Source organism: Mus musculus, chromosome 16 (assembly GCF_000001635.26).
Source record: "Mus musculus strain C57BL/6J chromosome 16, GRCm38.p6 C57BL/6J".
Classification (NCBI taxonomy): Eukaryota; Metazoa; Chordata; class Mammalia; order Rodentia; family Muridae; genus Mus; species Mus musculus.
In genome coordinates, this window is record NC_000082.6 from 59948541 (window position 1) to 59970001 (window position 21461).

The 21461-nt window shown below is 36.9% G+C and overlaps 1 protein-coding gene across 2 annotated transcripts in view; it reads right to left on the bottom strand.

The window, feature by feature from the left end:
* The window catches only part of Epha6 (Eph receptor A6), a 969479-nt gene that overhangs the window by 307108 nt on the left and 640910 nt on the right, over positions 1 to 21461 (bottom strand). For both annotated transcript variants that reach the window (XM_006521787.3, NM_007938.2), the window contains 3 exons: positions 11794 to 11902; positions 8329 to 8399; positions 6112 to 6237 (listed from right to left, as the gene is read on the bottom strand). In XM_006521787.3, coding sequence (XP_006521850.1) covers positions 6112 to 6237; positions 8329 to 8399; positions 11794 to 11902 — 306 coding nt within the window. The remainder of the gene's footprint in view (positions 1 to 6111; positions 6238 to 8328; positions 8400 to 11793; positions 11903 to 21461) is intronic.

Sequence of the window (21461 nt, forward strand, 5' to 3'; positions counted from 1 at the left end):
TTAGAAAGCCATAAAATTTATGAATCAAAGTCACTGTCGGGTCTGTCTATTGGTTATTGAAAATAGGTTTTAAAAACCATGCCATTGTGCCCTCTACAATAAAAATTTTAAGTTGGTCAAATCAGAGCATGGCAACAATTGTTTTAGGTCAAAAATGAGTGTAAGGCTTTGTGTAACTTGAGAATTTCAATCATTGCCCAATCTTAAAACCCAGACCTGACTTTGTGCAAGAGCTTTTTATCTAAGCATGAAGGACATGCACTTTAATTACTACTTTCTTCTTGTCAAAGGTGATCCATGAGACCACAATTGCAATAGTTCCTGTCTTTCTTAATTGTTATCCTATAAGAAAGTATAATATGTAATAATGGACCTATGAGTTAGAGATCTCTGAAAATAAAATATAACAATTGATAATAGAAAGAATAGGTGAGTGGTGGCACTTTAAAGGGACAAGGGCATTAAGACAGGAGGAGAGTAAGCCTTTAGGCTTGTCCAGTGTGAAGGACAGAATGCCCTGGAACATTACTGAGTTAGTGTTGGCGCACTCACTTCTCATTCCCTGGGATTGTCCCCTCAACATTCTTTTCCCTGTGTACAGCTGATTGCTGAGAAACTAACATTTAAAACTTCTGACTTTCTTTAGGAATAGAAAAACACAATGACACTAAGCCAGAAACGGAGGCTGACAGCAGAGGCAATAATGAGTTTTGTATAGATAAAGGGATAGAATGTGAATGACGGGCAGATATGGCATTGTCACTGTGACTAGGGAAAGAGGGAAGGTCATGCCTAAGAAGGATGCCCTATGGGCTTAGAGGCACAAGAATATTTTTCAATGGAATAATGTTTTAAAACTACAAGTATTCCATTCAGAAAGGCTTTCTCATAATAGTGCAGGTATTTTTCTGTCCCCCAAAAGAGGTAGGCTTCCAATGACCTTTTTCCTGACCATGATTAAATTTCAGTTTACAAGGCTTTTTCATTATCTCAAGATATGTGTACCATAATGACTCAACCTTAATCTGACTTGACTTTTTAGCCTGGGAATTTCTGTTTTATACTCTTCTATCCATAGTATTTCATTTTATGATGCAAAATAAAAAAAAGTCAAAGGAGATAGTCGATCAGATTGTCTCTTGTGCACCAGGGCTGCTCCCTTCATTTAAATGGAAATGTGTTTTTTTCTTTTTTCATGAAAGTTTGGTCATGTACTGATGAACAAAGATAAGATGCCTCCACTAAGTAGAATCGTGAAGTAAAAACTGTCTCAGAAAACTCATACAAACAATAAGATTTACAGTACACACACACCCTCTCTCTCTCTCTCTCTCTCTCTCTCTCTCTCTCTCTCTCACACACACACACACACACACACACACACTGGCCAATTAAGTTCTTTATTGCATAATATATTGTCATGAAGATGAAAATCCCAGGACAATGGTTGTGGAAGACGTGTGGGATACACCTATCTCCAGTCAGAATAAAGACTTCATGTGGAAGCAGTTATTAGCATATTGTCTTCTATAAGTATCCTCCACCTAGGAAACATGACTCAGCCAATGGACTGAGTAGTCCTGTCAAGTGCAATGCCAGTTTCCATGTTCCTTCCTGCCTCTCTCCCACCCCCAGAACATTATTGCAGCCATGTTTATATTCTTTTGTTATAACTCACTTAAGAAACACTTAATGGTCTGTGTCTACCAATGAGGAACTTGTGAAAGTATAACGTAAAAACAAAATTCTAGGCCTTTAGGCCCAGGCTTGGGAATGTGACCTCTGTGACTTAATGCTCCAAGGTATGCTAATCATAAAACAGCCACATTCCTCCACCCACACGCTTCCTGGGTTCAAAGAGTGTTCATTCAAAGAAAGTCACCCTGATCATTGCCTGAACCCGCTATGCAAATGTGCTATTGTTAGGGGCTCTTAGAAACTGTCTTGAGAGATAACCTGCACAATTACCAGGTATTCCTTGCAACTCTTGTGACTTTGCACTTCCTTGGGACTTTTAACTGGTATCTTTGGTATTTTCCAACAATGCCCTCCCCACTTCCTTGAGTTGTGGTTTCTCCCTTTAAATACCCCCTTATCCAGCTACTCCGGGCACCACAGTTCTCTACCCCTGTGTGGTGTATGACTGTGGCCCCGAGAGCGCTCTTGAATAAAAATCCTCTTTCAGTTTGCAGCAAGACCGTTTCTTGTGGGTGATTTGGGGCGTTGCCTCTCCTGAGTCAGAACGTGGGGGAGTCCTCACGTTGTGGGTCTTTCACTTGAAATAATTTATGACTAATTTTTGATGAAACATGCCTGTAGGTCTTACTGATTTTTCCCTAGCAGTGAACTGTGAGGCTGTGTGCTGTGTTCCAAACATCAGTGCCTTCCGTCTGCCTGCACACCATCTACCTGACACTTCTCTGGTGATGGTCTCTGACCTCTGCCATCTCCTAGGCAAATTCACCTGTCTTACATCTTTACTCAGCCTCTTATGTAATTTAGCTTATATTTCCAAATTAGTTTTCTGGTTCACTCCAGCATAGCAAAAAATTAGACTCTAATAGGAAACAATAGGCGTGTGTGGAGGGGGACAAGATAGGATTAAACCGAGGAAGTTTACTGTTTAAGATTTGGTAAATATATATCACATAAATAATTTAAGTTATTTTAAGGCTTAGAAGAATTTTCACCATTGTATAGCACATTCACCTGCCATCCTCCAGGATAATAGCAGATCCTCAGAGTCTCTCTGGCTATCTCCTAACAACCTACATATATCTTGTCCCCATTCTTTTTCTCTGGAACATTTCACGAAATATAAAAGTATTTGTCCTCCATTTCTCTCTTCCAAAGCAAATCATACAAACTAGGTTGATTGCTTGTATCTTCCTATGTCTTCCTGTATAAGAGTTGGGCATGTGTACATTCTTTGCTCTACACTGCCTGAGAGTATATTATTAGATATTCTTTTTCACTGCCTCAATTCCAAAAACTTCTGCTTCAAATCTAGCAGGAAGGAAAGCTACACATAAAGGGAAGAAGACAACCATTGTGGGATCTCCACTGTAGTCTCTTTTATTAGATCACACCTGTTGTCTGGCCACATTTGCAAATAGCATCTACTGTTACCATCTAAAGCATAGACATGGATAACACTCCCTGTGTCTTGGAGCCTTTATTTCTGAGGGCTCTTCTACCATACGAAACATTAATAAAGTGCCATGTATTTTTGTATTTAACCCATTTTTTTCTTATGGGAGTGATGGCCATGACCCTTGCCATAGATGAAGAAAGATATTGCACTCTTCTTGACCCTACATTTAATAGTGCATTCTCTATTCTGGCTTGACCACACCCAAACATCAGTGTTTCCTGACACAACCCTACTTAGAAACATGGCATAAAGAGTTCATTAGAACTGAGTAGGGACACAGAGAGGAACATTGTGTAGCAGTATGGTCCCACAAAGCACTTTTATATTTTTAAAGGCAAATGATAAAGAGACCCTTGACATATTGTATGGAACTTAAAGCTAAATAGAAATGGGATAGGGAAAGAAGGAAGAAGAAGAGGGAGAAGAAGAGGAAGAGGAAAAGGAAGACAAGGAAGAGGAAGAGAAGGAAGAGGAGGAGGAGGGCCAAAAGAAGAGGCATAGAGAAGTAACTACAAATTTTTCAATACTCTGTGTTTGCCACATGAGGAGTTCAGATAAAGCAGGCGAAATATGGTATTGAGAAAGTCCTTTTATTAGTTATTGTATCTGTTATCCTTTTGAGAGGAAAAATATATAGTTTGATTCAGACACAGAAGCTCCAAACTGAAAGTTGAACTTCTTCATATCACTTCTATTTTAGATACTTGATTTTATGTCTCGGTATAATAATTTTCATACATTGGCATTTAATTTGAACACAAAGGCTATGATACAACCACTTCTGCTTTATCTTGAGAGTGTTAAATAATGTGGTATTAAAAGTTACAGTGGGCTGGTGAGATCATTCAACTGGTAAAAGCTTGCTGTGTAGCACAGCCCGAAGACCCAAGTTAGTACCCAAATGCCCATACAAAGAGATAGATGTGGTGTGGCACATTTGTAATTCCAGCATTCCCAGCATCCATTTAGGAGACAGAAGCTGGAAATACACAGCACACAGGGAGGCAGAAACACTGGAGAGCAGCCCTCAGCAGGGTGGAAGGAGTAAATCAATTATTGAAGATTGTCCCCTGACCTCCATATGGATGCTGTGGCACACATGCACCTCCATACACACAGACACACACACAGACACACAGACACATACACACACACACACACACACACACACACACACACACACACACACACATACAGACATATAGATGGTGGTAATAAATAAAACAAAAATTTAAATCAGTAATACTATTTCCATATGTGACACAAGAGGAAAGTTGGCCAGTGACTGGAATGCCTTAAACCTCTTCTAGATTGCACCACTGTTTAGAAGAACAAAAACTAAACAAAAAACTCTGAAACTGATTATAGTGCACACTTCAATTATGCCTGTTGACTCAGGCTTTTCTTGTTGTTTATTCAGTAGAAGATAACAAAGAATTCAATTGTTTGCTAAGCCTTTCATCTTCCTGATAGGAAAGTCTTTTCAGATGAGAACATCACCGTGCAGTACAAGAGACACTTATGCTAGTTTTCAAAGGGAAACCTGGCCATGCAGGGGACCTGGTGAGCCTCTGTGCCTGAGGAGTAGAGTGCAGTTAGGAAAACTTCTTTCCCAGTAGCCTATGTTCTTGGGGTAATACTGGGGTAGTACGAGTATTCAATAACCCTGGGAAACAAGATCACCCCTGGAATGTGCTGAGCCACAATATAGATAGAGCCAGAGTTTAGAAGTTGGCAGTGGATTTCAAACATCATTGCCACCATCTTAAAACTTGTAGTAGTTTTTAAACAAGGGACCTTCTTTCCCACTCTTATCATCAGACATTGCACCTGGCAAACTATAAAGCCTGCTACGTAGGAGAGCTTTGAAAGGAGTGAGGTACGATCAGCTGCTTCCTTATGGTCTTTGAGAAGACACAACTTGCCAGAATGATCATGCCTGGGTTTATTCTGTCTTCTCCAGAGGATTATACACATAGAACATCTTCAGGAGACTAATGACTACACAGAGGATGCCTAAGATCTCTTATACCATTGGCTTTTAAGATGTCTTGTTATTCTTTATATTTCTCTGCATTCATAGGATTATATTTGATAGGCAAGTTAATGTGTTTGTAATTCTAGGTTATTGCCTCAAAAACAAAGACAAGTAGACTGAACTATTCTTCTTCCTCAAGCTGAAAGATGTGCCAGGAAGTGAACCTTGACCATGTAGGAAAGGACATGCTAGGAGACAGAACAACAAGGGATAATGGAACTTCACTCTTTGCAAGACCTGCTGCAAAAAAAAAGCTTTTCTGCAAAACCCTAGGCTGCCTATCTTGCATCAAAGATTTGAAAGAGGAATTATCTTTTTATTCTCAAGACCCTTTACATTAGCATAGTCTCTCCTAGCTAATGCGCACCATAAATTCTTGTGGGGGTGCCTCACCATAATTTTTTAAAACCAGAATAGCTGAATAATGAAAAGTTCTAAGTACTAGAGATTTGTGCATAGGAAGCATTATTAATTTGCATTAAAATGATCTAAAACTATATTGAACCAAATTTTACCTTCAGTGATTTTCAGAACACTCTGAGTCTTGCATAGCCTCAAGGTCATCTTTATGAACACTAATTATAGTATAAGTCTATAGATGCGGGGACTTGAGTAAATCTATAATAACCTCACGACAAACTCCTGAAATTGCATTTTCAAAATAAATTCCTGAGGCACCCTAGTTTCTTTGTAATTTATCTTCATTATGAAAACAGGCTATGGAATGTGAAAATAACTTTTGCAAATGTTCTCATTATTTGGGAACTGAATATGGAAACATCTACTTTTTAAAAGTAACTAAAAATCAGAAAATACCTTTATACCTTAAGATTTTAATGATATTACATTAAGATTTAAAATATTATGTTGATGAACCAGTTGCAAAGCTGTGAATTAGAAGTGTAGATTTTATGTTTACCTGCTCCAATCACTCTCTCAATGCGAATTCTTGAAGGATCAATCTCTTTTGCAAATTCGTGGACTGCTAGGGATGGGTCTTCATAGGTGTCTGGATCAATGTATGTTTTAATTCCCGGGAAGCGCACTGAAACAAAATATGAGATTGATTTAATTTAATAGTATTTCAGCAAACACATATCTTGTGACTGTGTCAGGGAGAAGTGACATACTAAGGTAGTTACATGTTAATGACTTAATTTTTTGTTGTCCCTCTAGGTTGATGCCTGCACAAAAGGAAACAAACAAACAGACATCCCATTGTGCATAAATTCTCTCTCTTGCTTTGCTTCTTGGCTGCCCTGAGTTGAAAATCCTTTGCCACATGATCCTACATCCAGGATATCCTATCTGACTATAGGCAGAAATACAGAATCAGGTAACCACAGTCAGGATCCTCTTAAAAGATGAGCTTGAAATAAATCTTTCCTCCTTAATAGATCTAATGTAAAGCAATGGGAACATTACTGTGACTAAAGTGGACCATGTGGTTCAAAAGCTTTGGAGATGGTTTATAAAAGGATCTGAGAAAATTCTGGTGACAGAGGCTTGAGAGGCCGTAAGAAGAGGCTAATGGCAATTCTGGAAAGAGGTCAGAAGACTAGAATGCAGGTGCTAATGCCAAGAGTAAAGACTATAGTTTTAGAGTTTCTTATAGGAAATAGAACTCCACTGGAAATCTGACTTTTTTGTAATTTGTATTACATTCTGACAAAGAATTTCCCAGTTTTTGTCCATGCTCCAGTGGAAGGCTAAATTTAAAGGTCACTGAATATGGTGGAGGAAATGTCAAGGTAGCCCAGTAAGGCTCTGACATAGTTGTGACTACATTTAGCTGTAGTTACATGAGAAATGTTGAAATGTTGAAAACACTACATTAAAGATAGATAAAAATGCTATTACTAACTCACACATAATTTTAACAATTAAGCCATTTGTGTAAAGCGATAATGCCTTCTCACACAATAATTAAATAACAACATTTCTTCCACGAAAATGCAGTATATGTAATATCAGAAAAACCATGACCAAATGAGTCCCAGTTGTGAATATCTTTCGAATTTAATGAAACTCTGCTTTCTTAAACACTCCTTCCTTTTTCTTCACTTGGCGGCTTCAGGTTATTTTCAATAGGACTTGCTGAGCCCATCTGCCTTAGTATATGCTAATCTGCTTTTTGGAAGGCAGATAATAAATACCTCAGAAGCACTGTTTCTCTGTGCACCCCAGTAAAAAAACCCTGCAGAGAATCTTAAGGTTGCCCAGCATTAGTCATCTGTCCACATGTCTGCAGCCAGGCTTTTGCAATCTGTTTACAATGTTTTGAGGTTGTCTCAGGCCAGGTCTCTCAGACAGATGGCTTTTAGACCACTTTGAAAAATGATAAGTTCCCCCAAGTCATCTCAGAAATTTATAATATATTACTTAAAACCTTTTCCTTTTTTTTTTTGTTTTGATTTTGTTTTTTGTTTTGCTTAATTTAAAGAAAAGGGAAGTCTAAAAAAGCTGAACCAGTTGCTCCATCTATTATCTCTATACTTTGGTTAAATAAAGAACATCTTTCTTGTTACACCAGTATTTCTCAATAGAAAAACTGTCTTGATGAAGGAGTTTGCAATGTGAAGGTGAAGGTGTGGTGGGTATTTGGGAGAAGAGAAGGGCAATTACCCAACCAACTATAGTGGTAATTATAGCTTGCTGAGGAAGAGATCTTCAAATGAATATAACCTTGTAGTTAGCACAGGGCTTCATACATATTCTAAGAGTTAAAGAGCTGATATACCTTTATAGTGCTAATGAATTGTAAATTGCTTTGTTGTATGATTAAGTGACAATCTCTCTAAAAGGGAATAAGGGTTTCTCAACCTGTGTATAGCTAATGCTCCACTAAACAAAACTGACTCATGTTCCGGAGCCTTTGTGATGGCGAATAACTAGACACAATCAGTCACTATGTATTTTTAGTAAACTCAATTTGTTGGGTTCCCCTGCAGGCACTGAAGAAAAGGTAATGCCATTTAATGAGAATCAGGTGCAATTGCTACCCTAAACCTGGAGCTAGATGAAGTCCTTCATGCCAAAAGGTTGGAAATGAAATTTTTGTTTGTTTGCTTTCTCAACCCAGTGGAGCTCTAGAGGCGCCAGGAGGTCACAGAGCAAGGAACAAAGCAATACTCACGGTGGCCGTTCTGTAAGTGAGTTCTTCTCTTCTCTTCTGACTTCATTTTGGCCTTTATGTACCATTGACACCTTACGGAAAGGGAAACAGATACTTACTTAAGCATTATGTAATGCAAGCACAGAAAACAATTAGAGGCCCAGGGAAATGGCTCAGTGGTTAAAAGAACATGCTACTACTCTTCCAGAGGTCTTGAAATCAATTCCCAGCACCTATGTCAGAGGGCTCACAACTGCCTGTAGCTCCAGGTTCAAAAGGTCTAACACCCTCTTCTAGTCTCCATAGGCATATATGTGCTCACATACACATACCTTTCTACATATACATGATTTACAACTAAAATTAAAAAATAATTCAAAAATATTACAAAACATATCATCCATGGACAAGGTTCTTGTCTCTCTTCATAAAGACAAGCTTAAAAATAGGTTTACAAATGTGAAAATGCCTTGTATAACATTTTTTGATATACATAAAATTAGCATCAGAAAGCACTATCAAATAGGCTGATTGAAAAGATAAAGATGGGTTTCTCATAAAATACTTTATCATCAGCTCTAAACATCATTTTTCTTTTTTTATGTGACTTTTAGTAAGCATAATTATTTTTTTTTGTGTTTTTTTCAAGATTTTGTTTTAAAAGTACCAAAAATTAAACTAAAAAAATGTTAAGTTAGACTCTTAAAGATATAGAAAATCAGCTTATATTTTCAATGAGTTTGCTTGGTGGCTTCTTTCTTAAAAGCTGAAGTTTTGAGGGAGATGTGCTGTCTTTGCACTGTGTGGTTGGGCTCTCATGACTGTGTCAACTCAAGTAACGTCAGCATCATCCATGAGTTTCAACTGTTCCTCAAATCGATATTCCAATTGGTTAAACAGAATATATCTGTATTACCCAGTGCAATTTTCAGTGTCAGTTATACCTGTATTTCTATGGTAGTTAAATTAGCTTTACATTTTCCATGGAATTAACTTCCACAGACTGTCTCTCTACCAAAGTTCATGAGAAGTACTTCAGAATGACTGTACCTCATGTAATCAAATCAGTTCTCTTCTATATGTAGTATTTAGGCAATTTCTGATGTTACAGAAATGGCAAACACAGAGATTCAAAGCTGGGAATGTTTTAGTGTTAAGTCTTCCTGGTCTTTAACTTCTTTGTTTAGGTGGTATTAATATTCCAATTCAGGAATTCTGATTATAGGTAACATTTGATATCTATTCTCAAGTTTGTTAGGTTAAATTTTGCCCATGAAGATTGCAGCATTTTAAGTCATCTGTAATTCAAGGCAATGCTTTTAATTGTAAAAGGTAAAAGTTCTTGTAATATCATTGCATACTGTCTTGCAAGGAGAAGGATTCCAAGACACTGGTGATTTTTATGATTGAGAACAGGTGAAAGAAACAAGTTTCCTCAGAGTTAAATAGATGTGTGGGATAAAATAATAATGAATATATTTGATTGCATGAAAAGCCAAAATGACAATGTGTCTGCATTATAAAAATACTGCTAATACCTTATCTTTTGATATCTGCTTAGTAAACATTATCAAGAGAAAACTAGATATGATAAAATTAAAATTGACATATCCTTTACTTGCTATAAAATAAACTCTTTCAGCAACTTGTAAACTTGGGGTACGGATCTCTTGTCAACAATAATTTAATCATCATAAAATTGCTCACAACTGAAAGTACAATGATAACCTATATAGAGATACTAACACAAAGACATGAAGCATATCATATTATCTAGACTGTGATAATTTAATATCATGATTAATTTTGTTTTAGAAAGATTCTTAATTTCCATTTTGAAAATTTCTTTGAAGATGTTTAGGGTACATACAATATTAGGTGATTTAATTTAAGAAGAGTGTCATATTTGTATTCAACAATAAACAATAAATATAAAATCCATTTATCATGAAGTTGATAAAAATATTGCATTTTTGTACTAATCAACTATATAACCAAATCAAATAGACTTTGTTACTTACATTTTATAGAATAGGAGTTAAGGGTTTTTGTTTGCTTGTTTGTTTGGTTTTTTTTTTTTGTTTTGTTTTGTTTTGTTTTGTTTTGTTTTCTCCTCATCTTTTTCTGTCATCAGGATCTGAATGACACACCCCAATCTACTACCTGTGGCTGTCACTTCTTTAGGGGTTTTCTGCTTGGGCTTAGTGCTTTATATAAAATCACCCTGGGTATCTACTGCTCATTTTAAGTGCATTATTTGTAGTTTTAAATCATGAAAATGGAATCTTGTATCATGTACATGTTACAGATTATTAACTCGAGTCTTGAGGTATTCTTTGTGCCCTTACTGATATTTACGAATTCCCTTGATTTCCTGTTCTCGTGAGAGAGTATCATTCCCAAATCAACTTGGGGAGAAAAGAATTTATTTTAGCTTGCAACTGCCATTGACTATCACTGAGGGAAATCAGGAAAGGAGGCTGGAGGCAGGAACTGAAGCAGAGGCCAGAGAAGAATGCTGCTTACTGGCTTGCTCCTTGTGGCTTGTTCAGCCTAATTTCTTATACCTTCCAGGATCACTTGCCCAAGGTGGACACCATGTTCAATCAGCTGGGCCCTTCCATATCAATCTGAAGTGGTCTATCTGGTGGGGAGATGTTCTCAACTGGGGTTTCCTCTTCCTAATGACTCTACCTCTGTCAAGCTGACACAAGTCTAGCCAGCACAAGAATGAAAACATACTTTCTTTAGAAGAATAATCTGAAAGTATTTCTGATTTCTGATAAATAAATGTCTGATATCATTTCAAAAATAAGTTACTTAAAAATAACCTCAACATATCATCTTCAATCTTATTTGTGAAGTTTAAGAACTTATATCTTGGTCATCATCCAGTACATTTAAAGATTAAAATATGGTTTCCAGTACATCGTCACACCAAAACCATAAAAGTAGAAAACTCAGTCCAAGATAGATGAATCCCTTTTACCAATAGTGAGGACTCAAATCTAAATCTTTCACTTTATTACAACTTACAATAATTAAAAATTAACATATTACTCTAAAGTAGAAAAATATTTCATTTATAAAAATAAAATAACTATAATGTAGAGAATTTTCATACTTAATCGACAAAGCATCTGACTTTCATAACAAATTCACAAAGTTTTATGTAAGTTGTTCTGTCTAATCAAAAATTTCTTTCTAAGGAAAACCCTTTAAGGAGTCATCAGATTATAGTAAAGAAAAAAAATCAGGAGTAAGTTATCCTTTAGTACTTGGCTTTCAGACTTCTTGACTGCAGGCTTTGGCTGTTTGCTTATTGGAAATTGATGCTGAATGCTGGTAGCTGCTACTCCCCCTGCAGCCCAGTGGAGTTCCCTTGGTGTCTTCATGTCAAGCATGCTGCCACACATACACACATGTGAATACACATGAAGGGCAGTTATCCACCGTCTTGGGGATAACCTGGGATGACTCGTTTACCTCCCAGTGATGAGGAAGAACAGGGTGAGGATGACTAAGAGAGTGAATCCCCCGACGGCTGCAGTGGCTATGACCAGAATCTGCCCTTGTTCTGCCGCCATGTCAGAAGCTGAAACACAGACACAGGGGACACTTGGTGGTCAATATCTTAATACGATGATGGTTATTGTTTTTAAAGCACAGTAGATTTGACCTTTACCTTAATAGGTCTCTAAACAACCCAGGTAAGATAAGATTTATGTAATGTTTGCAGAACTAAGGTCACCATCCACCACGCAAAACTTTCTTCTAAAACTGTAACTAAACTATTTTAATTCTTTTTTCATTGGATATTTTATTTTTGTGTTATCCCCTTTCCAGGTTTCCTCTCCAGAAACCCCCTATCCCATCCTCCCTCCCCCTGCTTCTGTGAGGGTGCTCCCACACCCACTCACCCACTCTCACCTCCCACCCTGACATTCCCCTACACTGGGGCATCAAGCCCAGGACCAAGGGCCTCTCCTCCTATTGATACCTAACAAGGCCATCCACTGCTATATATGTGGCTAGAGCCATGGGTCCTTCCATGTGTATTCTTTGGTTGGGTGGTTTAGTCCCTGGGAGCTCAGGGGGGGTCTGGTTGGTTGATACTGTTGTTCTTCTGTGGGTTGCAGAAACCTTCAGCTCCTTCAGTCCTTTCTCCAAACTCCTCCATTGGGGTCCCTGTGATCAGTTCAATGGTTAGCTGTGAGCATCTGCCTCTGAATACGTCAGGTTCTGGCAGAGCCTCTCAGGAGACAGCAATATCGGGCTCCTGTCAGTATGCATTTCTTGGCGTCTGTAGTAGTGTCTGGGTTTGGTGTCTGTATATGGGATGGATTCCCAGGTTGGACACAGGGGACAATTTCCTGAAAAGAACACCAATGGCTTATGGTCTAAGATCAACAATTGACAAATGGGACCTAATAAAGTTGCAGAGTTTCTGTAAGGCAAGGACACTGTCAGTAGGAGAAAACAGCAACCCACAGGTTGGGAAAACCCTATATATGATTGAGGGATAATGTCCAATATATACAAATAACTCAAGAAGTTAGACTCCAGAGAACCAAATAACCCTACTAAAAATGGGGTATAGAGCTAACAAGGAATTCTCCACTGTGGAGTATTGAATGGCTGAAAAGCACCTAAAAAATGTTCAACATTCTTAGTCATCAGGGAAATGCAAATCAAAACACCCCTGAGATTCCACCTCACACTAGCCAGAATGGATAAGACAAAAACTCAGGTGATAGCAGATGCTGTTGAGGATGTGGAGAAAGAGGAACACTCCTCCACTGTTGGTGGGATTACAAGCTGGTACAACCACTGTGGAAATCAGTCTGGCAGTTCCTCAGAAATTACACATAGTATTACCTGAGGACCCAGCTATACCACTCCTGGGCATATAACCAAAAGATTCTCCAACATATAGCAAGGACACATGCTCCACTATGTTCATAGCAGCTTTATTTTTTATTATCCAGAAACTGGAAAGGACTCAGATGTCCTTCAACAGAGAAATGGATCAGAAAATGTGGTACATTTACACAATGGAGTACTACTCAGCTATTAAAAATAAAATTCATGAAGTTCTTAGGCACATGGATGGAATTAGAAAATATCATCCTGAGTGAGGTAACCCAGTCACAAAAGAACACACATGGTGTATACTCATTGATAAGTGGATATTAGCCCAAAAGTTGGGAATACCCGGGATACAATTCACAGACCACATGAAACTCAAGAAGGAAGACCAAAGTGTGGATGCTTTAGGTCTTCTTAGAAAGGGGAACAAAATACTCACAGGAGGAAATATGGAGACAAAATGTGGAGCAGAGCCTGAAGGAAAGGCCATCCAGAGTATTTAAATTCTTAATGCTTCCTTTTAGGATTGCATTTGCATTGCACACTCATTTGGCACCTGTTTCTATAATATGAAAATTCTATACTATAATATAAATTAATTAGTTAAAGTAATTCAATTTATATTTAATGTATTACACTAAATTCAAATATTAAAGATATAAATTCCCATATTCACAGAGCAAGGATATACTTTTGTGGACAAGAATTTATGTGTATATGTGTGCACACACAAGTGTATATATATATATGTATATATGATATGCATGTATATGATATAGATGTATATACATATAATAGATAATAAGTGGGGGGGGGAAAGACTATGTGCTTTCTTTTTTCTTTTAAGGTAACATCATATATAGTAACAACACACTACTTTTTTTGCTGAATGTAATGTTTAATAATAGTTTTCAACTTGACAGAACCTAGAATCACCTTGGTGATGCTTGCATCTGGGCATCCATGTGGGGGCTATTTTGATTACATTTAACGTTAATTATGGATGGAATCATTTCCTGGACTCATATCCAGGAATGAATAAATATTGGCTAGCTGCCCCCTGTTTGTGCTATGTCCACATTTTATTACATTTAGAGAATCTCCTAAATATTGTGACTGGATGACTTCTTCCTGGAGCGAACAGTTGACACTCCCTAGCAGAAAATATGTCTTTGTTTCCACCCCTGACCTTCCTTCCTATATGCTGGACCTGTGAACCAGAATACACCTTTCTCCTAAAGTTGCTGTTATCAGAATATTTTAGTATACAAAAATAAACTAAGAAATATTGTCAAAAGGATTTAAGCTAAGTTTTGAATTGGGGCTCTTGCACATTATAGTTAAGAAAATTCTTGTTGTAAAAACTGTAGCAGCTGCATGTCTCTAAAATACACTGATTAGTTCAATTCATTACTGTATTTCGTTTTCTCTATTAATGTTTCCTATACTGGGCATGGTGAGACATTGCTTAAATATGATGTATATACTTACAGAAATATCTCAGTAAGTTCCTTAGTATGTAAAATTGGTATGTGTTAATAAGTTAATCAAAAAGTTTCCTCATGTAAACTTATGACTACAATCCAGGCTTTTAGATTTTAGTTTAGTTTTTTTTTTCCTATTATATAAGTACAACTTTTGATTCAGCCATCAGTATTATAAAATATTAATCAAAATGTCCCATTAACATCCTTCCGTGTGACTAAAGCACGGCAAATTATTTCATTTGTGTGTGTGTGTGTCTGTGTTGTATGAGTATGTATCAGTGAGTGCCCTAATGTGTGTATGGAGGTCAGAGAACAATATTGGTTTACAGTTCTAGGTTTCCACCATATTTGCGACAAAGTTTCTCATCATTCACTGCTTTTTTTTTTTTTTTTTTTGCCAGGCTAGCTTGGTATACACAGTCACAGCTGTCCATTAGTTTTTTTCTCTACTTCTCATCTTCCACTAGGAGCACAGTAATGGCTCTGCCACTGCATCCAGCATTCATAGGGTACCAGGAACAAACCCAGGTCATCTGGCTTGCACAGCCTCCTCTGCTAGGGAGTATCAACTGTTCGCTCCAGGAAGAAGTCATTCAGTCACAATATTTAGGAGACTCTCTAAATGTAATAAAAAGCAAGTCACGTTTGTTTGGTTTTTTTCCTTCCATAAATTTATTAAGTATTGGAATTAGATTTTAGTTGCCATTATTTCATCAGGCAGTTTTTATAATGCTGAGTTTTGACAAACAATCTGTTCAGAGACAAGTTAAACAGTTGTATCTTATCCGGTAAATAATGGACTCAAGCTTTTTATTAGTTCTTCTCCAAGTTTTGCAATCTTCAAAATAGTACTGATATGGGAATTAATGGTGTGCTCCAAAATGTCATATTTTCTCACTGAAAATTATTAAACAACAAATTTTCTAAAAAATTGATGTTTCAGAAAACATTACAGTTTTGAAGATAAAGATGATGACATTTTTTTCTCAAAAAAGAAGACATTATTTACTTACAGCTCCTGTGCTCATAAAAGATATAATCTAGTTCAAGAGTTTTCAGCCTATAACAAATATTTTTATAGTAGTCAGGTCTCTCGTGACTTCTTGAGACTTTATTCAAAGCTCAGATGGGAATAAGATTATGTAGTTGCATGGCTTGTGAAAATCAGAAAGTTTGTTGTAGAAATTTATGTTGATTTAAATAATAACCTAGTTTATCACTAATATATTTTCTTTTATTATGTACTTCTGACTACATGCTTATGAACTGGGTTGAATTTAAAATTTAATTGTTTTAACAGAATATTAAATAAATTTGAAGAATGCATAGCTCTGCATAATTATTTCCTAAGCATGTATTCTAGCAAAATCAAGCATTTCTGTATAGAAAATAAGGTACACATGTACTCAGAACTTAATGATTGTCACTATTGTACTGGGTATAAAATAATACAGAGAATGAGGCTAATATGAGTCGGGAAATATGACAAACATAATTATCCATACTGTATCGATGTTTCTAGGATGAATGCATAGAGCTTTGAAATATTATTTAATGCATGTTCATGTGTCTACAGTACCATTTTTACACCTACTTAAATGATTCTATTACTTGTCTAAACAAACACACTGCACAAAGTAAAGATAACAGTAAAATACTGATTTATCTGTTTCCCAGTTCTAACTACTGAACCCCTATTTTAAATGAACCCCTTTCAGTAACAGGACTTACTAGACCCAGGTTTTCTTTTGTTCTAGCAGAATCATGGATGACCTTGTTTGCCCTTGATTTCGAATCTATAATGTGAGAGTGTTGTATTACCTGGACTTGTCACAGGCTGCCAGAGACAGGTAACTATTTTATTGGAAAGAACAAAGTTTGCCACTTGAAAGTAGGAGGAATGCCCCGGACCATTGCTGCAGTTATTCTTCTTGCTAGACAAGATCTGTCTTTATTGGATTAGTGCTGGTCCATCACAGAGCTCTGATTTTATCATCGGGTAAACTTCAAATCCCTTAACTTTATTAATGAGGCTTTTTCCAACCAACTAGCACAAGTCTCTGGCTTGTCTGATTACAGCTTTCCTACAGTCCCTTGAGTAAATCATGCTTTCTTTTTCCTTTTCTTTTGTAATATAATATTTAATTTTATCTTTATGAAGTATCTGAAATCAAAAATGATGATGCATGCATCGGGCCTGACAGTTTTCTTTCATGGTCACCCAGACATTTGGGAAGCATTCTCCCAGTTGTTTGTGTTTTATTAGGCTCTCAGACATATGTTTCCATAATCCCTTAAACTAATGCTATGAAAGAAAGTATAGCATGCTGTCATACACACATGAACACACACATGTATAAATTTTTATAAATTTGGATAAAATTTCCACGAAGGAAGGAAATTCAATCACTGTGACGTCTGTTGCAAGTTCAGTGTGACGCGCCTCTACTCCTCTCAAAGAGAAAGTTTAAATAAAAATCGTGTCCAGCATGAATTATCTGGATGGTCTTAGATTTAACAGCAGTTCTTATGGGAAGTTGAGATGAGAAGACAAGAAGGGTGTGGCTCCGAGTTACAGCTGGGAGTGGCTAGAGTTATAACTGGCAGGACAAAGGCCTGGGAGAAGTGGTGAAGAGTTCCTTCCCAGAGCCTTAGAGGAGGTGTCCAGTAAAGGACAACGAATATGGAGCCCAACTCATGTGACTTGATATGAGGTTGTAGTTTAATGAATACAATGAGAGACTGAATTGATTAGGCTTATGTACTCGATAGTTGTATTAAGAAAAGGTTAGATTAAGCTGGGAATAACTCACTATTGTCTTCTTTTTGACAATGTGGGCAAGATTTACCTCAAACATAGCTGCTCCATGTAGATGAACCAGCATACTCAACACTTATTTCTAATTACGGTGCACACTTTGGAGATAATAATCCTGGAAGGTAAGAGTTACTGTAGTAGCAACATTTATGTTTTAGCATGGTCTGCCAAACAAAGAATTAATTAATTCCCTCAATAGTATTGATTGGAAGTTATTACGTAACAGATGCCAAGGTGACCTACCCCCAAAGAGGCAGGTGAACAAAACAAATGCAATTACTATGCAATTACTCAACTGACAGTTGAGTAGGAAAATCAGACAGTAAACAAAAGTTACAAAGAGTAAGAACTGTTACATTAGGAAAACTTGCCCACAGTGCTATCTGCATTCATTGTGCAATCCCAAGGCTAATTATGTCTAATTAGTTTTCTCTCAGAAAATATATCTAGACTGCATCCTCATAAGTAGTACCTATGGTGAGAGCCCTGAACCTTAAAGGAACCATAGGGGGATCTGTAGAAATAAATTAAGTTTATTTGTCTCATTCATTAAAAAATATTTCTTCATTAAATGCAGAAAGGTCATATTCTTAGGCAAAAATAAGCATGTTCGAATGATATGCTTAATTTTATGGCCATGACAAAAACTACATTCCCTTAAGAAAATAATTATTTTTAAAAATATTGTGAACTTGTTACAGAGACAGCAAATAGCACCTAGATAATGTTTGGATCGGGTCAGAATAATATCAAATGAAGCTTGTTCTAGTTGTTTCTATTTAAAGAGGAAAAAACCAGAGTGAAATTCTCTCCATGGAATCTAAATTCTTACAAAAAATTAGATTCCACGTTTTTAGAAAAGTGTGAGAGAAAAGGAGAAAAGCAATTTGGCTATTTTTAACAACACGCTTTCTTCTACAGAGACATATGATTCATCCTCACTGTAATCAAGATTTTTTTATATATATTTACATTTCAAAGTGAAATGTGTTATTTGTATTCCATGTCATTTTCTATGGAAGAGCATTTTGAAGTTAACTCATTTCTGTTATGAACTTCTTCTGAAAGCTACTGGAAGATATACGACACATTTTGATTAAAGCATTTCTCAAAAATGCTGTCCAGTAAAATGTATTTTTTTTGTTATTTCACTGAATTGATTTTTTAAAAAAAAAGCAACCTGTATTTCAACAAATAGGTTGACAGTAAAAAATAAAATAAAATAAAATATAAATTACAAAAAAGAATCATTGTAAGATTTCTTGGCAAGTGACACATGAAAATTCCCTCCTTAAATCATATGTAGCAATCAGGATTCTAAATTATGTGAGTCTGAGAGACATGTCTAACTGTGCAATGGAGATTAGTAGATATGCAAAAAAATTTCAATATTACAAGCCAAGGTAGACATTAGAATATTATGTATGAATGATAGGTAGTAGAATAAACTCTCCTGGAAGAAAAATGTATTGTAATTTTGTAGACTTCACTGTTATTATCTTTCTTGAACACTTGGACTTGTAAATATGATCTCATCTTGAATCTTCCAACAAGTCCAACTTTTAGTACATCTTACATTGTGTCTTTGTCATCATTGACATGTTATAATATCTGCCTACAGAAATGCATGAGAAAGTGAGTGACTTAGTTCTGTCAATCTGCCTTGGTATAATGTGTCTTCCTCATCTATCCCACCTAATGAGATACTTGTTCTTCAAAATGGTATTTAAAAGTTCTCAGATCTTCTTCATTGCCTAGAAGGTAGAGCTATTTTAGCAAGTGTGGCTCAGAGATGTCTATGCACATAATGCCGGAGTCCACCTCATGTAGATCTTTCCACTGTCATCCTACTACACATTTGTAGTCCCATGCTTATCAATATTGTCTTTTCCACCTTCTAAGTATCCCCTGGTTTTGTCCTCAGTCTTTGCAATTCCCTATGTCATTTTCTCAGTTCGCCTTCACATCTGATCACATTTATTTGAAATCAGCTAGATGGCAGCCTCAGTTTGGTAAAATGGAGTTGAACAATAGTAAGAGAAAAGAAAAAGAACGAGGTCTTATAAAAGACATCTGACTAATGTTCTCATATTAACAGTGCATAGTGTGCTTCTTTGAAGAGCATACATTCCCTACACTGAAACTTAGATATTTTTACTGATTTCTAACTTTACAGCAACAGTATAGTAACAATAGATTGGAAATTAGAAGGTGAGGAAGCGACGTAAAGAGAGGGTTAGGCAGAAGTGTCCAGAGCTAAGAGTATAGAAAAAATGGTGAAAGAGGCTGAAAATATGACACAGTATTCTAAAATATTTCTCACCAGGAACATGAACGTTTAGGACTACATATACAACTCAAGGAGCATCAAAAAAATCATATGTTATATCTTGGTGGCATAATCACTTGAAGTCAATTAGAAAGCTAATCATAAGTTTCACCCAGCTATGGTCTCTGTGTGTCTTAATAACAACCTCCCTGCCAGATATGCCCACAGGTACAATAGTGCCACAAAGGTTATGGGAGTAAACAAACACATTTTGCTTGGATTTAGTCTGCTTCCCTACATGGAAGCCACCCTGACATTGTTAATCAGGCGAAGAACATGGGAATAAATAGGTCATGTGCCCTAAGGGAAAACTGCTGCTATTATTCTGCTATAAGCATACTAATAAAATGACTCCTAGTGACATACTCCTATACCCATAGATCAGCACATCCTTAAATCCTCAGAGAAGCTTCTCTCAGTAGACGGTAATTAACACAGAGGTCCACATCAGGGCAATGAGTAGAACTTAAGACTTAGGAATGTTAAGTCCTAAATGGAGTGTCTGTATCTCTTCCCTTTTCTTAGGGCTTAGGGATCTATCTATGCCACATGATAACGTGGGGGGCGGGGGGGGGGGGAATCCATGCAATATGCGAATGTGGATGCTGCTTGGTGGAAGGGGGACCAAGGCAACTACAGAAGAGTGAGAGCTGGAGAAATAGTCTTCCTCTGAACTGAACTGATTCGATTGACTATCCCTCACTGGTCCTTAAGTAGCCCCTCTCTCCTGTCTGTTCTAATGAGAGTTGGGCTTATCCCATCTCTGACTCACTCTGTGAAAGCGTTCTCTGATTTGTCACTTTCTCTGGCCCTTAATTAGACATGGCTGTTTGGGATTAAAGGGGTGAGCTAACTGTGTGTCTGGATTCCAATGAGAGGGATTAAAGGTGTGTGTGGAGTCTGGATTCCAGACAGATCACATCTTTAGTTGAGGTCCCTTGCCAGAGCAACCATGTTCTTGGATTAAAATTCCTCTACAGCATAATGTTCTAAAAAGTGCTAAGGATTAGCAAACCTATAGTCATAAAAAGTGATTAAAGAAAGAATACACTCTCTGTGCGAAGATAAATGATTCTAAGTTAAAGAATAGAAAGCTTGTTTGGTTTCCTGAGAAATGTTAACTATAAAACACATCTTAGCTTCATATATATATTTTAAATCTAGAATCAGTTAGTGAAAAAAACTTAAAGGAAAATAATGTGAATTAATTCTCCCCAGTTACTTGAGCCAAAGCTTTCCACAAAGTGAATATTTACAGGAAGCAGTATAAACATGGAGTTAGATTAGCACCTCTCTTTTATAATCATCTGATACTTGAGGCTATCTTCCATCACAAAAATAATCTCTCTTAGATTAAAATTCAAAGCCAGAAAGACAAGAGATTCTTTCTCTCCCTCAGGTGAGCTGCTTACTGAATTCTCAGCTGGCTGAAAGCAAGCCTCACAGATCATCTATGGTGCAGGGGCGCTTTAGCAGGGATTATACTCTTCAGAAAGCAACTTCACAGCAGAGCCTTTTCTACTGCTCTGCCACGTCTCCAGAAACAAAGCAGTTCAGTACATCAAACTGTGGCTTCCCTGGAACACCACCAATCTCAAGACTCACTCTCCTTGGTGCCCCAATTTACCCGTCAGATGAAATGCCGAATGAC